The 22,262-nt window shown below is 46.6% G+C and overlaps 1 protein-coding gene across 3 annotated transcripts; it reads left to right on the forward strand.

Moving 5' to 3' along the window:
- Positions 1 to 2,066: 2,066 nt before the first annotated feature.
- Positions 2,067 to 17,826, forward strand: FAM174B (family with sequence similarity 174 member B). 3 transcript variants are annotated; one of them, XM_084532573.1, is made up of 4 exons: positions 2,067 to 2,423; positions 10,471 to 10,602; positions 12,589 to 12,624; positions 14,827 to 15,323. In XM_084532573.1, the coding sequence occupies exons 1-4, from the start codon at positions 2,110 to 2,112 to the stop codon at positions 14,837 to 14,839; spliced, it is 495 nt and encodes a 164-aa protein (XP_084388699.1). In that variant the 5' UTR covers positions 2,067 to 2,109; the 3' UTR covers positions 14,840 to 15,323. The 3 variants fall into 3 exon arrangements, with proteins under 3 accessions (XP_084388699.1, XP_084388700.1, XP_084388698.1); XM_084532574.1 differs by lacking the exons at positions 12,589 to 12,624; positions 14,827 to 15,323 and adding an exon at positions 17,176 to 17,826; XM_084532572.1 differs by having other exon boundaries at positions 12,589 to 15,323.
- Positions 17,827 to 22,262: the final 4,436 nt, after the last annotated feature.

Raw genomic sequence — 22,262 nt, forward strand, 5'->3', positions numbered from 1 at the left:
GGACCCCAATTGGCTGGGGAAGTCTATGAACCATGCATTATTTTACTGCTACCTTTCCTGTGGGATATTGCCAGCAGAACCACTTCTTTGTGATCTTTGTCAAAGTTTAGTAACACATTCATATAGATTATACCCAGCCATGTTAACCCTGAAGTACGGGCAGAAGTTAATAAGACAGAAATCTTTTCCTTCTCTCCTTTCTGTGTTTCACTTCATTTCAGTGGCAACATGCCTTTCTCCCCAGATACAATTATTTTGCAGTGGTGAAACTCATGCTACTTTAATACAAAACATGGGGAGCAAAACTAAATTATATCTTATAAATATCCTAGTATGACCTCCCCTGCTGATTCCTGCTATCTTGCTTAATGGTACCATTCACATGCTCAGCACACCTGGAATGATTTGCACAACCATGACTATGATTTCCATAAGCCTGTACAAAAGGACTACTGTAATTTTAAAGATGTCAAATATTGCTACATGAATTAACCCAGAACTAAAGTCTAGGCGATTAGCATATTTTTGTTGCTGAAAGAAAAAAAAAAAAAAAAAAAAAAAAAAAAAAGTAAATCTGTTCCAGTAATTCTTCTGGTTAAACAGATATAAAATGCTGAATCAGCAGCACAAGGAGGTTCATTCCATGAGACTGCCCGTTTAAATGGATCGCAGCTTGAACTCTGTGATCACTTCATTTTATATTTGGACAGATGTTGCATGTTGTAATTAAAAACAGTTGTTATTGGCAAGGAAATAGTATTGGAATAAGGAGCAGATGAGTTCTTAAGGAACCCGTTGGGCCACATTCATCCCTGGTGTTACCCCACTGCTTTAACAGGCATTCAAAAATAAAATGAGACCAATCTGTTTCTTAGATGGATATCTCTAGGGAAAAAAGAGAGTGAAACAAGATAATTGAACCCCTTTCCCTAAACACTGGTGGCACGTATAGAAAACGGGCAGGTTTTCAAACAAAATGTTTTTCAAGGTTACTCTAGCTTTTGAGAAGGCTTCCCAGCTGCTGTGAATTACAACCCATTTGAAAGAGTAAGAGCAGTTGCAGGGACAAATCCCACCTGCAAACTTCCTGGGCAGCAGCCCCGGGCACCCAAGGGATTGTCACAGGTTTGATTTTTGGGGAGCAGCCACGCGTGGACTCTCAGAACACCTCATTGTACACCAAGGGACTGGTATTTAACATCACCTCTGCTCTACTGGCTTAAGTCAACAACTACAGTGACTGCTGGGGAAATATGAGCAGTGTGACCTCCTCGCTGGACAAGTAACAAGACCCAAGTTTGTATTTATAACGCAGTCAGCATGGATTAGCACACCCTTTAACCAGACAGATATTCACTGACTGGCAACCACCTCTAGCACCCTTTAAAGAACTGGGTAGAGAAGCAGTTTGACTTCCATAAAGCAGGCTGGGCATGATGTCCATCAGTCAGTGTAACGCTGCTCACAAAGCTCAGCCCTTCTGCTTAGCTCCCAGCTGGCAGTCATTGCTTTTATCCTTCCCGTTCCTGCCTCATCCTCCCCTCCACAGCTGCGGGAGGAAGGCTGTCAGCCTTTCTTCTCAGCAGCCCTCCTCTCTGCTTCCTGCTGCTTTTCCCTACATTAAGAGAGAAAGGCCTATGAGAGTCCTTACTTGGGACTTTTGTTCAGTTTGGAGCTTGAAAGGGATCTGTGGATGTAGGGCAGCTCAGGAAGGAGATGTTGAGGAAAAAACGGTGTGTTCATGCACAACTGTGGTAACCGAAAGGCAAGGCAGGTGGGCTCCTCAGGAGCTGACCCCAAAGCTCAGAGCATCGCTGGGTGACCACGGGCAGGGGGTGCTTTGGGCTCCCATCTCCTGCACAGGGCCCCCTGGGGTGGGGGGGACACAAGGTGTGTGGATTTGGGGGGGACACAGGCAGCCGGGGGAGGACATGGGGGACACTGGAGAGGCCGCTAACGGGAGGCTGCGGCCACCTGAGGCCGGGGGAGGCCGGGCAGGACCCGGCACCTCCCCGCACTGGAGGCGGCGCCTCTCGGGGAGGCAGGGCCGGGGCCGGGGCCGCCGAAACCTTCCGGGGCTCGGCGCTGCGGCGGCCGGAGCCGGGCAGGATGCGCTCCGCGGGGCTGCCGCTGCTGCTCTCGGCCTCCCTCCCTCTCCTCCTCCTCCTCCTCCTGCCTCCGGTCTCCCGAGGCAGCCAGGAGCCTCCAGCAGCAGCAGCAGCAGCAGGAGGAGGAGGAGCAGGGCCGGTGAACGGCAGCCGTGTGCCCGCCGAGCCCCCCGCTGCCGCCGGTAACCACAGCGGGGCCCTGCTCAGCCCCGTGCCCGCGCTGCTCCGCGACCTCTCGGCGCTGAAAGCCGCCGTCATCGGGGCCTGCGGCCTCACCGCCGCCCTCATCGCCTGCCTCCTGCTCCGCGTCTTCAGGTAGGGCCGGCAGGTGCCTCCCCGGGACCCCTGGATCCCGCTGCCCACCCCCAGGCTTCGTGCGGTGGGCAACGAGCTCGCCAAAGGCTGGTCGGGGCTAAAAAGGGAGGCTCACGCCTCTGCCGAGGTGCTGCGGTCCTCCAAATGCTTCCCTGGTCTTCAAAAGTTACGAGTTTCCCTGCGAGTGCTGCTGCTCTGCTGTGGAATAAATGAGATAATGTGGCAGGAGTGATGGGTTTTCAGGCTAGGGCCCCCACAGCAGGTGAGGGATGGCAGGAGGAGAGGCCGAGCGCTGGGTCTATGTAGCTTAGACAAGCAGAAGTTGTTTTTTTTGGTGTTTAAATACCTGGAACGGAGGAGAAATAACCAGGCTGATCCCAGCGGTGCCCACAGATCGGACAGGACACAGACCGAGCGCGAGCATAAACACAGGAAATTCCACCCGAACCTAAGGAAACATTTCCCCGCTTGTGGAAGTGGCCGCTGGCTGGAGGAACGAACAGGGAGGCTGCGGAGCCCCCATCCCTGGAGGTGATCATGGTGACCCCACTTGGGCAGGGGTGACACAAGTGACCAGGAGGGTGGCTTCCAGCCTCAGCCACTGCATCTCGTGCACACAGATGGGGTAAAGCAGGTGTTGCTGGTCTTGAACCCATGCTGGGTATGGAAGACAGCCTTTTTTTCCCCATAAAGTTAAGCTTAAGCAGCTATCTTTGGTTTGAGGAGGTCCAACGTAACCAAAAGTAGATGATTCAGAAGATAAAAGCACTTTGGAATGATGCTCAGTGCTCTGTAGCCAAACTCTGGTGTTCAGCTGGGTAGGTCGCTGATGGATGCCAGCTCCCACTTGCACTGCAAAAGGGGAGAAAATTCCCAGCAGCTCGCAGAGCTGAGAGAAGTGCGGGCGAGCAGCTTGAAGCCTGGCAGAGGTTTGCATCTGCTTGGTGCTCATATCTCGTCCTCTGAGCGTAGCGTAACCAGAGCAGCACAATTGAGCCGCTCTTCTCAAGTGGGTTGGTGCTGGTGCGCGCCTGAGTTATGCTGGCAGCCCTTGAAACTTGTGGAACACCTCCCGCTGCGAGGAACATGAACAAATTAAACTCAATTACTTCAAAAAACCAGTCTTCCTGTTGGCTTGTTGCTGAAGCAGAAGAAAAACGTATATTAAAGCTTCATTTGGCACCGTTAGTGTTAATTATTATTTATCTCAGGGTAGTGGTGAGAGTCCCCATGCTGTGCTAAAAGCTGTTCCTGTTTTGCAGTTTACAAACAAAGTTGTTGCCTGTTTGTGCCTAACTTTGCCATAGAAGATTGCACACTTGGAGAAGTTAACAGTGATCTGACTTCTAGGTGTGGGCAGCAGGAAAGAGCCTGGGAAGTTGGAGCAGCTCGCTCTCCAGGAAGCAGGGCTGGGAGGAGGTGTGCGCCACGTTGCAGGTGACAGAAGCGGTTGAACAAGTGGAGTTTGCAAATTCTTCCTTGTGCTGTTCTCCAACACCTCCTTTGTATTTACCTAGTGGCTGCAGCTGAATTCTCTGCTGCTTCTGTTCCTGAATTAATTCCGTGTTAGGAATGGCAGTGCTCATAACAGTAGTATTATAAAATGCAGACTTAGAGACTGAAATGATGAGAACTGATATTTTTCTAAAGAAATTGACATTTAACTAAATTCCTTTTATGTATTTCAGTAGCTGGCGAAAGACTATGCAAGTAAATTTGCTCATTAAAGCAAGGCGGTTCAGGAGAAGCAAGTAAAATATTGAAGAGAATTATTTTAATCGGTATCAGCCACTTTCCAGACTCATCCAGTTGTCACAGACAAACATTAGAATTAGCAAGTCTATAAGCAAGTGCAGAATGAAAAGCATAAGTTTCTAGTCCCAGTTCTTTCTGATCTTGGAGACTTTCTACCCTCTGCCTCAGTTTCTTCTGGATGTAAAGGTCCTTGTATCAAGGACCTGGCATAAACCTGATTATTTCTAGCCAAAGAATGCAAACTGATAGCCTTTAAAGACCTTTCATATACCATAATCAGCAAAAGTAGCTCCATATTAAAGTCACCTTGGGAATGATAGATCCTACGCCAAAGTCATTGCTACATTAATTCTGACAAGTTGTATAACATTTTAGATACGTTTATAAGAAAATCCCTCTGAGATCTCCTATATCTGTAGTACAACCTGCAAGAAATGAAGCTTTCGGCTTCAGAGAACATTTCTTTATCTGTCAGAGCATTTGTTTGTAAACAATTATCCCAGTTGGGAAATGAGACAAAAATACCAACAGGTATGTTTGTACCATGTCACACTTGTAGCTGACAAAACAGATTGGAGGAGATTCTGTTGCAGAAGAGATAAAGGATTTACCCTCAGTACATGTAAAGCTTTTCTCCCTCAGAATCAGCTTTGTTCGTACTTAGTCAAAAACATTGCTTTTTTTTTCTTTTTTTTGAAGTGTCATGGATTCCTATTAAAGAGATTATGCTAGAATCCAATCTTTGATGAAACCTTCACTGTGAAATTGCTTTGGATTGCTGGAAGTGAATTATCCTTTTAGATATGGATTGTAGAGATGAAATGAACTATTGAGTGGCCAGATATTTGTCACTGGTATTGGATTTGCTTTTTATACATTTCATTTTTATATATTTATATGTGTATATTACTTACTGTTTGTTGTTGTTAGCGCAGGGACAGGTTTATTTCTGTAGCTTTTCAGCTCTGTTACGATGATGTTTCAGGGATTCGTGGTCACTCCACTTGGGAGCGTTATGCCCTGAATCCATCTGATGGTCCTGTGACTCAGAATGTGGTATTACCCAAAATGATCTGAATTTCCTCTCTGTCTGTGGCTACAAGGGACCAGAAAGGGCAGCTACTTGTCTGTATGTGGCAGGGCCTAATTAGCTACAGTAATTATACATTACTCTCTTCCTTGCAAAATCAGTTCAGGACATTCTTCCTACATCCCTTGGTACTGCATGCTCTCCGACCCAAACCCTTTCAACAACAGACCAAATTTCACGTTATCCTGAATCAAATCGAGTTGAGCAAGTTGCATTACCAAGAAACACAGTTTATTGAAACAGCTTATGAGTAGTTCCTGTGGTTAAATTGGACTCTTTGATGTGTGTTTTTGATTCTTGGCTTTCCAACCCCATAGTCTGACATATTTTTCTACCCTGGTGCAGCTCAGTTCATTTCATTGTAATACAATTCTTGGGATCAGCTCCCAGGAAACATAATTTTTCAGATGTGGCCGCATGTGCTGCCGACCACACGCCTTCTGGGAAACTGGAGAAGTTAGGTCTGCTCAAATGTGCCAGCTGAAAGCGACCCAAAGCTTTATTGCAGAAAACTGTGATAGTGTTTGCTGTGTGTCTCGACCTGCCCTTGAATGAACAAAACCCGTGTTTGAAATGGCTGCCACTTACCTGTAATTTTAGAGAAAAGCTACCTGTACGTTTTGTTGCGTTGCTCCTTGTTTCATTTGGATTCCTTCTGCACACACCACTTTGAGCTGGGTTTTCCAGTAATTGTAAAACTGGTGCAAATTACAGAGATCGAGGAGAGGGGTTCAGGCATATGATCGGAGGATACAAGACCCATTGTTCTAAAAGCTGGGCAATTGCTCTGGGCTGTCCAAGGCTTAACCCCGACGAGTTTGACTGATTGAAAACTAATTGTATTATAAGCAGTTAGGGTACTCCAGCAAAGAAGAGACCTCTGTCAGGGACAGGAAAGGAAACTACACCATTAAAATGACTGTAAATGCAAGAAAAAAGAAAATCCCAAACACAGACTCGTGACCCCACACTGAAAGCTTCATTTAAGCTGCGTGGAGCTCAGTGAGGGCCACAGAGAGAAGAATGACAAATGGGACATTTGTCCTGGGTGTCGGGGGTCCTGTCTCCGGAAAGACTTGATCTAAGCATGACAGCAAATTGGCAGCAGGAAGGAAGAGGGGCTTCTACTTAATACTGTCTTGGGCTCCTTGTAGCTCTGATGTGAGCAGCTGCAGCAGAATGAGTTCTGTTTCTTGTTCGAGGATTCAGGGGCTTAAAGAGTTTAGGTGGATCACTCAGTTTCGGCAGCTCTGTCCTGTAAAACAAGGCTAGTTCACAAGCACTGACCACCTGATGCGCGTGGCTGTATTTTAAGTACTTCCAGGCATTGGTGCTTCATCGAACCAAAACAATATCTCATTTCGATGTTCCTGAAGTTACTCCCAGCAGCTTTAAGATTCCTCTTACTGGCCGTGCAGTTAAGCAAGTGGGTGCCTCTGCTTTTGGGGCCACATATATTCCATCTTAAGGATTTTGCTAGAAAACGCAGTGTCTTCAGCTTGCTATGGCAAAATGTGTATCCTGAAGGCATGTGAGGACTTAACCTTCACGGTTTAACTTCAGTATGTGCAACACCACCCAAAGAGCAGAGGTACCCAGACAGATCAAAGTAATGAAATACCACCGATCCCATTCATCAGCCCGTAACGAGCCTGGAGTTTCCCCAGGTTTGTATTTCCATATATATTTATTATTATTTTTTTTAAACTGCTAAGGGAGCCCATTTACAGCAAACAAACTGGCCCCAGTTCCATTCCCAATACAGCACTGCTGCAATTCTAGGAGGAAGGTTGTAGCTGGCTTAATTAGACTTCCAATAAACATCCTGTAAGAAGGGGTGGCTGCGTTTCCCCCAGGAGCAGTCCCGTACCTCTGCAGCTGTTGGCAGGAAGCGTAAGGCCAGATGAGGAGCACAGAGACCTCTCTCTGTGTGTCAGGAAAAGCATTCTCTCTGAATACCGGAGTCATCGACTGAAATAGATGAGAGGCACAAATAACGCAACGAACCAGGGAATTGGCTTGGGTGCTTACCCTAGCACATGATGGCTCGGAAAGGAGGCTGGAGGTCTGCATGTGACTGCTGCTTGACCAAAACAGCCCCGAGACAAGATAGAGGCACACAGCATTTTGCACCAGCCCATCCTTGCCTGCCAGCCCTCCTGTCACTGCACGGAGGGGAAATACAGCTCGTACAGGGCAGATGCTGGAGGCCCGGGGGCAGTGCGAATGCACGAGGATGACAGCTCGGGGACGCCTGGAAGCAAGCCCCCACCTTGAGTCCTAGCAGTGATCTGTCATTCCCTCCCCATTAAGCTTTGTGCTTGGTAAGTCCATGGTCTGTTGGTCTTGGTGGGAGCAGCATTTAGCTGGCTACAGCTAACTTCTCCCCATGTTTTAAGTAGAAGACAGCTTTCGCGCTGCAGCACCCACTGTCGTTCCTACCCAGGCTCAGTCAGCTGGGGCATTTCAGCTGGTCATTACACAAAAGGCATGCTGTGACCACGGCTTCCAGCACTTCTTCTTTGCCTAAAAAAACCTGACGCCGCCAAACAGACATGGCTGGGACGTGGATCCTCTTGATACCCGCGAGGCCTCACGCGGGCTGCTCCCGCCCGAGAGGTCTGGCGGTTCCCCAGCCATCTGCACGCCGGGCTTCCTGCGCTCTGCTGAATCCGCTGCCTGCTGCAGATAAGCCATTGCCTGCTCCCCGCCGCTGGACAAGGTGCTGGGCCTCTCGCCTTGCTGTCGCTGATGATTAAGGGCTCCTGCTGAGGGTCGGCAGCTTTAACGCGCGATGGGTTGGTGGCAGGATTTGACATGCAGACAGGGATGCTCCCAAGGCCTTCCTTTAAAGTAAGCTTGGGTAATTATTCTGGTATTTATGAAGCCTAGGGGAGTTGTTCCAGTGAGCAACTGAGAGAAAACCAACCACTAAAAAGCGCGGATTAATGATAAATTAGCTAGGTAGAATGGTGTAGAGCTAATGGAGGGAGAAAAGGCAAGGAAAAACCCTTTTGCCCTGCCTGTCGCGAGGAAGCGATTGTAGCAGCTTAGCCAAAAAACAGCCAAACAAGCTTCTTCCCTTTTCTAAGTGAGTGCTACGGTTAAGTGAGGGCTGTGGGGGATTAATAGATCACTGCGCAGCGAGTTCTGCTCCAGGTCCTCTTAAAAACGTAGCCCAAATAGACTAATTAATTGCTGGAGGCTGAAGGGCTCCAGCTTGCCATTTCCAAAGATAGCAATTCTGCAGTAATCGCCTCAAACGCCGCAGTACAAAGGTTGTAAGATGAACTCTGTAGAATAAAGGTGTATTTGCTAACGAAGGGGACGAGGAAGGATGTCTCTCAGCCTGTTGCAGGTAGGCTCTTAAATAGGGGAACCAACGGAAACCTACTGCAGACCGTCGATACAAGGCAAAACACTAAAATTGTGCTTTGTTTGTTCTGACAGGTAGACACCGATTGGTTTTAGTCTATGTTTATGCTTCACAGCATGAGTAAATGTTTCTTGTAAAAGCAACGCATTACTTGTAAGATGAGACCTGCTTGCAGCATTTTGCTGCTAGGTCTTGGCTGAGAAGCCGAATAATACAGACAAGTGTTTTCAAAAGGATTTTCAAGTGTTTAGGTTAAGAGTCCTACTGTACTGGATATAAAATTGCTTGTTTCAACAACAGCTGTAACGGCACAAACCACCCTGTGCTCCGTGATGCCGCAGCACAGATTGCTGTAAAGATCAGGTGACAGGGGATGTGTGTCTTCATGCTTTTAATGCAACTATCATCTTCGGGACAGGGAGGAAATGCAAAGTGCTCTGTCCCACGGGCTGGGACCAGTTTGTTCAGCCTTGGACTTGCAGCCAAAGGCAGAGGCAGTGAGACTCGTGTCAGAGCTCTTGGCACTCACAGATTTAAACTTCCTTTACCATAAGGCAAGAAGAGGACAGCGTGGTCAGCTCTGGCGGACGTAGGACCAGATGCAAACACAGGTCTCCAGTCTTTTTGTAATTCCTACATCTTGCTTCTTGCTGCTAACTCGTTCCAAGGCATCTGTTCTTGGTGCAAAAGCGGCAGTGCTGAATCCAACGCGCCTTGCTTGACGTGCCAGGGCAAGACTTCTTGACAGCGAAAGTGCGCTCATGACGTGCTGTCTGCTCTGTAGTTGTGATTACCCAAAATTAGGGGCTGCTTGCTTGTACCTGCAGCAGCGCCCTTTCCATGCTTCGCAGTTGCCAGTTCTGTTTTATAAAGGTTAAAGGGGAATTCTGCAGCTTGTGAACCAAAACCATCCTCTTTCCTCCCCGAAGGCTAGCTGTACACATCGACACCTTCTTTAATGTATAATCATGAAACTGGATCCCTGCGTAAGCAGTGTGACCCTCCTAATGTGCATTAAAGGAGGAGGTGAAGGAAAAAGGACTCGCACAATTCAAGTCAGAGGCGGAGAATTAGCGGAAAAGGCACGCACTGAGTGTTTGTTAATTTAAAGTAAGTATTAGAGCTCACAAAACCCTGAGACACGCAGGCACCTGAGTATCTCCATTTCCAAAGGAGCATAACGCTGTTGTGTACAGGAGGCGAGGTGACGGGTACAGTTAGCTTCAAATCAGAGCTGATTATTTTTCATAGCGCTTGCACAGCGCTGAGCACGGAACTTCTCAGACAGGGCTAAAGGTTTTTGCTGTGGGAGCCTCGAGCTTGGCTCGATACCAAGAAAGGAAAAGAGCAGGCTGTCTGTACCCAAATATCACCACCCCTTTGCGCCTTATAATCCTGCCTAGAACATTCCCTCATCTCAGTAGGGTTTAACCTGAGTGTTCTCATTTAGATGTGCTCACCAAACCATTGGCTGCTGCTGCTGATTAAGGCTGTCTCTCGCTTCCTGAGCATGGCAGCGGGAGGACGCGGTGGGCTGCTGCTCTGCGCCGGCCCTGGATGCCAAAGGATCTCCGGATTGTCAGCAGCTAAAAGACTGACGTTGATCTGGATTGCACTTGACAAGAAACTGTTCTGTACGCTGACAGGCACAAATTGGGGCCCTGGAAAGGCAGCAGGAGGGGACACAGGCTGGCTCCACAGCCTTCGTGTCTGGGGAGGTCTGAAACAGTGACTTGTCGGTGGGTCGTGTCTGTAGGGGACAGGTTTAGCTTTTTTAGGGAATGCTGTATAAATGTGATCCTTCCCTCCCCATCTTTGTGTTTCAGGTCTGGCAAGAGGATTAAGAAGACCAGGAAGTATGACATAATCACCACTCCAGCTGAGCGGGTAGAAATGGCTCCTCTGAACGAAGAAGACGATGAGGACGAAGACTCAACAGTGTTTGATGTGAAATACAGGTACTGCTGCGAACCTGTCCAGTTAGGCTTGCTCACTGAGCTCTTATTAGGACAGACAGCTCTTTCTTCTCTGCTGGGCCTGCTCGACAGAGATGAGGCAGTCACAGTCTCCCTTTCACTTTGCCCAAGCCTCACCGCTCTCCTTTACAGCTCCAGTGCCTGATTTCTCAGCACACATCTGCTCTGTACTTTCCCACTCGTACAATAACTATATCACTACCCCTAGGCTCTCTGTGCCCACTTCTTTGCTTTGCAGAGGGGCACAATATGATACACGTGCCCCAAATAGCTAACAGGGTTTAACAGACTGAACTTCCCCGCTCAGGCAATTGTTGGCAATCATTCCTCAGTGCCTACACATGCTCTAGGTGGAGGACTCGGTGTCAGGGGCTGCTGTGCCAGGCACTGCCTTTGCAATAAGCTGGGGAGAACTTTCCCTAAATGTTTGCTCTTTTAAGACAGAAGTGGTGTGACAACCCAAAGTTTTGGGTGCCTATTCTGGGCCGGAGATTTATAGCAACCATTCAGCACATGGAGACGCTGCACATTCATTTATGGCACGAGGGTATCTGCACCTCTTATTTTTATTTGCATCAAACCATCTACAGCACTCAAGTTGCATTCTCATCCAAATATGGCCTACTCTAAAAATCTGTCTCTCTTTGGCTGAAATAAGCTCTTCTAATTATAAAAATGCAGATCTTGACAAGTCCTAACTGGAGAGCTTACAGGCTTTACTCATGTTGCCCATCTCTCAACTTTGGAAAGGGGGAACAACATAATGCGTTCTAAGCACTTACATGCCAGCATCTAAAACGCATCCCGGCACATGCTCCACTGGTTACCTTCAAAATAACCGTGTTATTTCTATAAAAAAAGTTGGAAGCTGTGAAGCAATGAAGGGTGTGAGTTGTGCCACTTTGTGTAAAGAATCAATTCCTGAATTAGAAGGTGCCTGTCAGTCCTTGCCTACCTGTTGCCATTCCCTCTAGCTGCCCTGTATTTACACTAATGATTTCAGGTTGTGCCATTTCAAGGCAGCTTGTTGGGCCTGGGCTTTGTTAAACCTGAAGACATCTGTCTCACCATGACCTACTTTACCAGCCTGTTTCTCCTGCTCCTCTTCCTCTTAGCTAAGTGGAAATAACTCAGTGCTTTCTCTATGAACTTTTGGTAGCGAGATCAGAGGGATTTTCCAAAGACAGAGAACAGAATGCTATCAGTCATGGCATTGCTTCAGGATAAGATGTCCAATAGTAAAATACTGAATGAACAAAGGAGAGCTTGCTGGAAACTGTCTGACTCATGAGAGCTGAAGTCATATTATCTGACTGCTCCCCTGGAGCACCTGCTGTACTGATGCTCTCCTAAAAAGCTCCTCGTGGGTTCCTTAGCTGTATAAATGGCTTTTCACCTTGTGTGATGCTCTGTTCAGAAACAATAGGGGGGGTTGATTTGATTTTTAGCCAGCTTGTCCTCTCTTCATCTGTGGGAGTTCCTCCTTTCCACCACCCTACAACAGCTATTAAATTCCACTTTTTCTGAAGTCCTTGCTGTAATAGGCATAGAGTTTTTAGCTCAAACAGAGCTACCCCAGTGTAGAGGGGAATATTATTTTACAGACATCCCCTTTGCAGAACTGAGCACGGGAAAGCTTCTTTGAGGATATGTTTGCCGTAAAGAGTATCAAGCTACCAGCCCCTTTTGTGCCTCTCAGAGAGTGCATCTCTAAATGGCTCCTGTCACCAGTAAAGGCTCTTCTTTGCAAATTTGAATTGCTGAGTTTGACCACTGACGTCCCCAGTAAACCAGTCAAGAGGTTCTTCGTAGGCACTTGTGTTGAGATGGGAAGCAAGCATCTCACTTGTGCCCTCAGTACGTTGGTGAATTAACAGGAGACATGGTAGAGATTGGGTTCCCTTCAACCCCTTGAAGAAAAATAGCTACCCTGTGCCACCTAAGGCTTCCTTTGTTTTTTTTTTGCAGCTGGAGGCAGATGCCAGCAAGACAGAGCAAGGAGAGGTATCCTTATTTCTCCGTGGTTGATAGGAGTTGTAAATGCACACAGGTAGCCACACGACTAGAGCGATAGGGTGGATTTGGATGTTCAGCAGGAGCCTACAGTTTTAAGGGAGCCTTTGCTAATTGCTGCATCAGGAAAACTGCTTCCTCCCTATTATCTGAAAGAAAAAAAAATGCAGACACATCAGGTGAGCTCGCAGGGGTGTCACCAGGGCTGATGCATAAGGAATAGGATGATACTGCTGTTTCAGCTTGTTAGCTAAACTAAAGCAGTGTGTAATGAGCTGCAGCAACCTGGAAGCAGTTGTGAAGAGGACAGGGGAGTGACAGGTGCCTCGTGGCAGGTACCCACAGGCTAGAAAATACTGTGGTCTCTTTTTTATGCGTTCAGTTTTGTATTCAGATGAAGGTGCCTCCCTGCCAGCAGTCAGTATCAGTGGTGGCGGCTGTTTGGGTTTATTCAATCAGCCTCCCAGCAGCAGAGCTCACTTCGTCAGTGGTACAACAGACTTCTGGCCTGTCTGTGTTACCAACTCTTGGCGTGGGGATTTTGGCAAGGTGCTGCTTCATATACAGTGCTTCGGTGGTACTGGGGTTGCTTTCAGAGAGAGGCCAGGCCTCGTGCAGCCCTGTGCTAAGGTAAGGATCCACTGGTGCAGTGCCATGGCTGACCAAGAGCTGTCATTCTGATTATTTTTAATTATTTCTTTGTGACACACTGGTAGTGAAAGATAAGCCCGTTGGTTGGACTACGCTTCATTCAATCCTGTAACATATGTGCTGTCATACCTACAGCAGAAGCCAACTTTCTGTAGTCACTATATAGACTTATAATTTTCAGTCTCCCTGGCTCCAGAATATCATATGAAATTAGCTTCAGTCTTTTGAGCTGTTCATTGTTGATTTAAAGCTGTGAAACCATGGGAAAAATCATCCATTCCCCAGAAAGTTGTGACTTGCAATTGACTTTGCTCAGTGCTTTCTGCTAAGAAAGCACCAAAAGTATTTTTAAAGTACAGACTTTTGAGAAAACTGGAGAGTTCAGCGGAAAGGGAATGAATTTGCCAGCACCTGATGCAGTAGGGCCATATTGGCTGTGATAACTCTGAGCATTATTCAGCTTAAGTGTTACTCACACGGGCTGTAAGACAGCTACGTGCCTTCAGATCCACAGGACTGCCACCAGCATGGCAAGAAAAATAATATCTGAAAGAGCTGGAAATCTGAAGAGCTGACCTCGGAGTACCATGCCACCAGGTGCCTCCTGTACAAATATTAAGTTACCCCAGTATTAGCACACTGCTCTGACTGACACACAGCTCGGAGAGAGCTTTGTGTTTGTAGCACAAGTCTTTGCTGACGATTACGCGGGTAGACTCTGGGCTGTTTTTTCTGGGGTCCCCCCACCTTGTTGAAAGGTCTGCACTGATGCTTGGATCTGTGTTTGGGGGAGTAATTAAGATTCTGCGCTGTCTCCCCCACACGATGCAAACAGCACTAATTAAAAGGCAGTTGGCGTCTGGCAGCACCGGGGGAGAAGCCGCACGTACACCTCTCCAATTGTTCTCGTGCAGTTAATTTTCTTTCCTTGCATGTATTTGTTTCCAGCCTTACGTGAGGCAGTACAGAACAGCAAGCAGCATGAAGTGGGCTGCTGGATGAAGGTTGTCACATTTATTTTGGGAGACTTTAAGGGTTTGGGCTCCCACTAAATCCCATCCCCCTGGGTTTGTGGAGCGCTGAGGAATAACCACTTCCCTCCCTAAAGCTGGCTAATGAGTCACTTCAAAAGCTTAACCAAACTCTGCCCGTTCTGGGGATGCAAAAGACACCCTCTGGCAAACACAGGAGCTTGTGCGTGCCAGGTTAGATGCCCCTTCTGCAATCTCACTGCAGTCTCAGGGAAACGGTTCTGTCAATGGCTTCTCTAATCCCGAGAGCACAACTTGTGTGTGACAAGAGGCTGAAGGTGTAAATCAGAGATCGTCACAGAGCAAAGGTGCCAAATTACTAAGATATTAACACCTTGAAAAGCTTTCTGTGAACAGTTTTTCAATATGGAGGATGGTTTTCTATGTATTTGCTCTGGTTTCAGAAGAGGCATTAGGATAAAAAGTTGAGGAATTATTCTAAAATTATTACAGAGCTATGCTAAGAAAGCAAATTGAATATGGACTGTTTGTTTCTTGATCACCAATTCAGCCTGTGCTGCTGAAGAACAAAAGGTATCCCTGTCCTATTGATTTTGGACAATGTCCCTGTCTGATTGATTTGGATGATGTGAACTGGCCACCACTGCCCAGCTGTCAGGTATTGTCTCATGTTATGATGGGATTACACTTGCTGCCCATCTTGGAAGATGAGTTAGATGGAAAGCTAAATCCCATCCTCCAAGTGTGCTTCTTGTTATCCCACCAATAGATCTCGATTTTAAAACTTTCCTCTCCTGTTTTCTACTTCAGCATCTCTCCCTCACCTTCCTGAAAGTCCTGAAAGTCGTTCAGGTTTCATGGTCTGCTGCCTGCTGGTGCTAAGCCACTGACTGATCAGATAGCTGGCACCGCGTGGTACTTGGGAAGCAAAGTAAAGGCAAACACACCCAGCAAGCTGGTGCTAGCATCCATCCCCCATCACAGTACAGGCAGAGTGCTCCACGTAATACAAGAAAAAGAAATTAAAACAGTTGCAAAAGGAAAAAAGCAGTTTTTGAAAAGGTAACTACAATTGTTAGCTTATTAAGCTTATTAACTCTGCTGTAGCTCATTGGGGGATTTCTTGTCACTTTCAATAGAAAATGAAAGCCAAGTGCTGAATAAATTCTGTGGTGCCTTGTACATGAGAGGCTTTGAAAGCACCTCAGTAACCTGGCCTCCCATCATCTCCTCTCCCTGCTGAGGCAGGGCTGGCTGGGGCAGGGCATCCTGCTCTCACCACACTCGGGCCAATTTCACAACCGTCCCTGCAGAGCACTGAGTCCAGGGTGAGCTGCGCCACGTGAGAGCCCAGAGTTGAGGAAGAAGCTCGGAATTTAAATACCAGAGCTGGAATTTTCCCAACCCAGATGTCAGGCTCCGAAATAAGCACTGAAAGAAAGCCACAAGTTTTTCTTGGGGCAGATTGAGGCCTCTGTCCTTCCTGTCAGCTCAGTGAAATTCCTCAGCTTGTTTTCCACATGGATTGTCATGCTGCCTTCCAGCAGCAGCACCACCAGCAAAACACAGAAGCATTTTAGGAATGTATCTTCCACAGATCTCTTGAAAGCCAAGAGATTTATGGGGAAGGAGTGGTGGCAGGCAGAGGGAAGAGGACAATAACATTTACTCAGCCATCATTGGAATAAAGGGCTTTTGAGAGCTTGCAGAACATCGGAGAGTAAAGAAGTACCACATCTAAGGGCTGGTGCAATGCATTTTGGATTCCCCTTTTTCAGGCAGATAGCACTGAACCCTGTGACTACATCTTCATCACAGTCGCAGGGCTCAGCTTTTGATGTGTGGGAGTCTGTTGGGAGACTCTCCGTGAAATACGAGCTACAATATTGGCGTCTTCGCTTTGACTACGGCCGCTCCAGATCCTAACTGCGTGTGCAGCTCTGAATGGAGCAGGGCATTGTCTGCTTGTTAAGGCAAGGTGTATGCTCCTAAGGGAGCAGCTGTAATGGATTTTTGGCAAGTGGAAGCCGCAGGCCTTTCTGGATGATGCTAGGTGAATTGCGCTGGGGTTTGTAGCAGCTTAATTTTTTTCCTCCCAGCAGTGACAGGTTGTGCACAAATGGAGGGGTATCATTTATCCTCATCTGAAGGGGGTGCAAATCACTAACTCAGTCAGCCACTGGCTATAAATACAGCAAATTGCCAAGGCTTTGGTGTTGCTGTTTATGATTTCCTGTGGATCTGCAGCAGGGGAGAAAAGATGTGGTCAAAAAGCAGTTTGTGTCATTTTTTGAAGGGCAGTTTCTTCCTTAATTCTGCCATACCGGTTGCTACAGAGCACACCACGTCCTGGTGGCTAGTTCAGGCTATACCCAGGCAGTGCAGTCCTATGCAAAGACATTTCCCACATTCACCAGAGTATAACGAGTTCCTAGGATGACTTTTTAAATTCTGAAACAATCAAGGGGTGTGAGGAAGAGAAGCCATTGCAAGGAAGACAGTCCACATGCCTTGGTTAGTAAGGGTAACCTTACTAACCCACTGGTGTGGGATCTGAGATGTTCTGTCCCCTGCAGTGCCCTTCTCTTGTGTACACACTTCCCTTCTCTATTCTGTTCAGTGGCTGGGCACAGGACCTTTCAGCGTCTGGGCTTTGTCTCATTTAACTACTTTTTTCTTTGCTTGGTCTAGCTTCTCCTGGCATAGCAATAACCTCATCTCTGTGTCCAGTGTCACCATGGAAATCAGCTGCTGGAGGGAACTGATAGCAATCAGAGCAAATAACACTGCCTTTGTGACTTTGTTTTTTTTTCCCCCCACTGTGCACATCAGTTCTCATCTCTGTCAGCTATTTAATTGCCAATCTTCTGCAACTGTACTAATTCTTCCTGCTTTCCAGGTAGAGCAGTTGTGTGGAGCACTGGTGCCCTGCCAGATGTCATCCTGCTCTCGAGGGACCTGCTGAAGCCATAACTGTGAAAGGGGAGGCTTTCATCTCTGCAGCGTTAAAACCAAACCAAGCCTCACCTCCTCGAGGTGCTGTTCGTACAGCAGGCTATGGATCTTCTGACCAAAACATCGCCCTTTGGTTTCCTGGTTTCTCAACTACTATGTTGGAATGACTGGAGTTCCTCCTTGCAAACTCATCTGTCTCGTGCTTCAGAGGACTGCTGTGTCACTAAAGCATGACAAGGTGCAGCCCTGCGTACTGACTTGCAGCTCATTACGGTCTAATGAAATTTTGCAGAAGAAAGAAGAAAAGGAAGATTGAAACAAGCTGCCCCCAAGGACTTATTTTCTAAAATCCCAATTCAGTACTTCAGTTGCTGTTAAACTTTGGTCACGGTAAAACAGATCACGTCTAAAAATTAGGAAGGATATATTTTTTTTCTGGGCCTTACGGAAGTGTGTTATGACTTGAGGTGATAAAAATGTAAGTAAGCCATGCTGAAATACCACACTACATTTAGTGTAGGGTTTTTGGGGGAAGGGGGTGAAAGGTTGACTTATGCAGAACATTTTCTTGACTTGCTACTGATTTTTTTTTTTTTTTTAAAAAAACAAAAACTATTGCACTAAGCTTTCATAGTGACATTCTCATTGTCCCAAGGAGCTCTGACCAGACCAGCTTCAATAAATGAGACCACAGGAAAATAGGAAGAATCAGGCATGCCCTAAACCACAACAGTCTTGGATTAAAGAAGATATATTTTTGTAATTTTCTGCCCTTCCACAGGGACTAAAGGCATTTTGTACTGCTCCGTGTCCTGTGCTTACTGTAACTTGTCTACCAATCATCTATATTAATTTTTTTCTAAGCAAAGTAAGTCCTCGTGTGAAACGATTAGATTGCAGAAAGAACACTACTTATTCTTCATGGAAGCTTTGTGTAAGTGATCTTAATCTGTATCAAACTGGAAGTTTTCCCCTACCACCTGCTTGACAAATCCCATTAAACTCAAGGACGCATTTTTAGCCATTACTCCCTGCTATGCTTCATGCTGCAGAGGTCAGAGCTGTGGGATGGCATTACGAGAATTAGATAGCTGCATCTGGATGGATTGGGTTTAGGAAACCGCAGGCATGTGTACTTTTCAGGCTGTCAGAAAGGGCAGACCTAACTGGTTTAGTTTCTTTACTTTGCGGTTTTCCTTTAAAGTAACCACAGATGCAGCTCAGGCTCCTCTTTGGCATGTTTACTGTTTGCTGCACCCCTTAACACCTTTTTACTTTGGGCTTGAAGCTGGCTGAAACTTTTTGTCAGGACTGTGCATTTTCTAATTGTTTTAGGATTGTCCCACTGTTTGCTTGACCTCCTCCTCCAGTTACAACCCTTCAAGGAGACTGCAGTGAGTCGTTTTTTTTTTTCTCCTTTTTTTTGCAATCCGAGTATTGCTGAGAACACTAAACTGCTTCGTCATGATACCACAACCTACGCTAGTTCTGCATGGTTCCCTTGGGCCCTGCAGTCAGTAAAGGAGGTGAAGGGAATTTTTTTTTTTCCCCAGCAGCCTTGTGCTTTCCTCAGAACAGCTCCCATGCCATCGCTTGCTTTCCCTAACTGTGACTCAGCAAAGGCTTCGCAAACAGCCCTCTCAGCCGGGATGGAAAAATCCCACAGCAGACTGTTGTGTTAACGTTAGTCATCAAGGCAATATAAAAATGCTTTGTTATTTTCATTCATGGAATGAATTTGAGTCATTCCACGTTACTGTTACTAAGCAATATTTAACATGTCAGCTACTACAGTGGGAGTGGAAGAACTGTTGCTGGGGCTGAGCAAGTTGTCTCCTGGCTGGTGGAAGTCGCAGGGACCAGTAGGTTGAATGATGCTGCAGGTTGAGATGAAAGCTGGGGATCTTTTCCCCACCCTGGTAAGACAGGTTTCAGATTTAGGCTGGATGGTTCTGTAGGAAATACTGCATTCCTTCAGGACTAAAGTACTTTGAGGATCAGGAACTAATCTAAGACAGCCCTTTTGAAGTCAAAGAAGTGGCGATGCCGAGAGAAAGGCTGGGTTAGAAGCTCCTGTTTGCATTTGCAGGTGATGGAGCAAGGTGGCTGTGCTGCCTGAGCAGACACCACAGCAACATGTTCATGCCCACGGTTCTGCCAAAGGCATCCAGCTGAGCACCAGAAGAGGTGGGGAGAGAGGGAATAAATCCTCTTAGCATGAGAGGCAAGACCAAGTTACGTAGGAGAGAACTGAGAGGTAAAGATGCACGGAAGGGTACTTCTTTCCAAGGGTAAGCCAGTTCTCAAAATGAGATTTTTCCACCAACTTTAGGTTATTTGCTGAGTTACTCTGGCAAAGAACATCTGCTCTGCTTGCTTGTGGCTGAAAATCCCTGATTCTGTAACTGGGCCGAGTCTCGCTGGTGGATGGGGATCAAGTACGTAAGATGCTGGGGGATGGAGCTGCCCAGCTGGCTCCTCGGGGGTCCCAACTCCTGTGCCATGAGCTATTGAGTGCTTGGGGGGAAGCAGCAGCTGCCTGGTGGAAATAAAAGGCCAGCCTCACCGGTTGCTCATGGTCATGAACATAACCTGAATGCTTTGTTTGATACTCAGTTGCTGTTGCAAATGTGAGGCAATGTTTACCTCTACAGAAGTTGCTGTATGTGATTTAAAGCGTCTAGTTAAATATTCTATAGTTATATTTAGTTAAGATTTTAAGAGCACTTGATGTGACTCATCTAATAGTATATATATGAATATTTTTTTAATGCTAGGAATTCATTTAAAACATAATTTTAATAATTTGGACTGTTTTGTTCAGGTAGGTCTAGGAGTTCATCAGAGAAGAATTAGCCATTAACCACTACATGAATGTTTTACCTTAACGTTTGTGTATTTTACACTGCAGATTTAATCTGATTGTGATTGTAATGTCTTAGTATTTGCTGCTATTTTGTGTTGCTTAGCCAAGCTTTCTTTGTTCAAGAGCATTTTTAAAGGCATTTTTTTTGTTACAGAAAATGAAAAGAGAAACATTATTATAGATGTCTGCCTACAGCTCGCTCGCTGCTTACAAAATCCACTGACTAGTAGCAGAGGCAAACAGAGCAAGCAAATAAGAAGCTTTCCTCTTTGTGCATGCTGTGCTGTGGAGAAAAGCCTTGCACAGAACCGCAGCTGCTTTACTCCAGCAGCCCTGGCAGTGCAGGTTACATTTGAGAAGCCAGAAGTTGCATGCCGTGCTTGCCTGCAGAATTAAGGCAGAAGTGCACAAGTAGCTTTGTGGTTTTTTTTTCCCCTCTCGATGGTGTAGAGATGGCTGCAAGCACTTGTTCAGCACACTGACTTGTGCACAGGTCAATGCTTATCATAAGCCCAAAATGACTTGTGGAAGTCTAATGAACACACAAGAGCTAATGCATTTGAACATTTTGTTCAAAACTGTGTCCCTCTAAATCACTGTACATGGTATAATCTCTGCTGGGCAGCATGTTGTAGTTGTTAAGATTTTATTTCTTTTGTTTGATGAGTTTCTGCTGCTGCAGGTTTTGTGTGAGGAGTTATCAGGACCATGTGTTTTGTGTAATTGCTTGAACTTTGTTTTAAAATATGTATAAGATAATTTGTCATTGTGACCAAAGCTTTTTTTTTTTTTTTTAAAAGAAAAATGGTAGGACAAGTTTGAATGGACATCTCATGTTTCAGTAGAAACTGCCATCATTAAACATGTTCTTGAAAACCCTCCTTGTGCTGTGTGTTGCTTTCAGGGAGGGAATGGGAAAGGGCTTGTTTGGTGATTTTAAGGGATGCATGATGCCTTGTTACAAAGAGCTGAGAGGCCAGTGAGCCTGAACCAGGCCATGACAAGAGAAATTGGTTTTGGTAGCATGGAAGAGAACTACATGTATGTTCAGTCCTGCAAAATCCTCATCAGTAAGCTAGGCTGACACACGAGATTCAAAAGACAAAGCCTCTGCAGTAGGACACCTACCCGTACTGCCAGTTACAGCCAAATTAAGGGCCATCGAGCCCACAAACCGCAGCCCTGCTGTCCCAGACCATGAGCCAGGCAGAGTGAACTGAGTGTCACCTCGCTGGGGTGGCCAGACCTCACCACTCTGGGGTGAGCCGAGTTCCTCCAGCTCCATCGTGTGCCCGAGTTCCTAGGCTCTGAAACAGCCCTGCCTTGGGGCTCTCAGGGCAAGGTAAGCTGAAGAGCTAGGGAACGATTAGGGCAAAGTAAGGAACGGCAGGGGTGTTACACTCACAGCACTATGTCTGAGTCCTCTGAAGACCATTTTTCTCCTACCCTATTTTAGGTGACATGAGGCAGGACAGACTGATACAGTGCCCCCTGCATCAATCAGCTCTGCCTCTCTCCTCCCCCATGATTGCTCCTGCCATGGTGTCCTCGTGTCTCTTTTGAAAAGAGAGTAAGTCAGCGCCTTTTCAGCAAAGGGCAGCAGCTGTCCAGCCAGTGCCTTCTCAGTTATGTCCTGCCAAAGCAAAGCTAAATCAAACATATCAAAATGCAGTTGGGCCTCAGCCACAAGCCAGCTATTGTGCAGCAGAGCTGGTCTTTGTAGGAAGTTCAAGACCCACCAAGACAGCACCAACCTAAGCCAGCTGTGGCTGAATAGGACCAGAGCCCTTCCTTAGTGGAGGCTGCAGCAGTGAAGATACCACAGACTGAAAAGCAGCAGCTGCAGTCTGTGTGTGCTTGCCTTTCTGATGAGAACTCAAGTGGAAGATGAGCAAATGACCAAAATTCTGGTATAATTTATTAGATAAGAGCTGAAAAGCTGGAGCTTGATGAAGACGATTGCAGCTGGGGCTCTGGGAAGAAAGGGAGGACTGATTTTAACCCCTCTGAATTCTGAGGCAGGAGAAACTGGGAGCTATAACTTAAGTCCTTGCACAACAGAGATTATCTCAGACAAGTCCTCAGATACTACTTTTTTTAATGGGTCATATTGCAGGGTTATTTCTTTGATTTCTACAAGAGTCTGCATGGGCCAAGATATAACA

Source organism: Aythya ferina, assembly GCF_964211825.1.
Source record: "Aythya ferina genome assembly, chromosome: 11".
In the NCBI taxonomy this organism is placed as follows: Eukaryota; Metazoa; Chordata; class Aves; order Anseriformes; family Anatidae; genus Aythya; species Aythya ferina.

Coding starts and splice junctions, on each gene's coding strand:
- FAM174B (XM_084532572.1), top strand. CDS start 2,110: ATGCGCTCCGCGGGGCTGCCGCTGCTGCTCTCGGCCTCCCTCCCTCTC. Junction 2,424..10,470: donor CTCCTGCTCCGCGTCTTCAG/GTAGGGCCGGCA, acceptor TTTGTGTTTCAG/GTCTGGCAAGAGGATTAAGA. Junction 10,603..12,588: donor GTGTTTGATGTGAAATACAG/GTACTGCTGCGA, acceptor TTTTTTTTGCAG/CTGGAGGCAGATGCCAGCAA.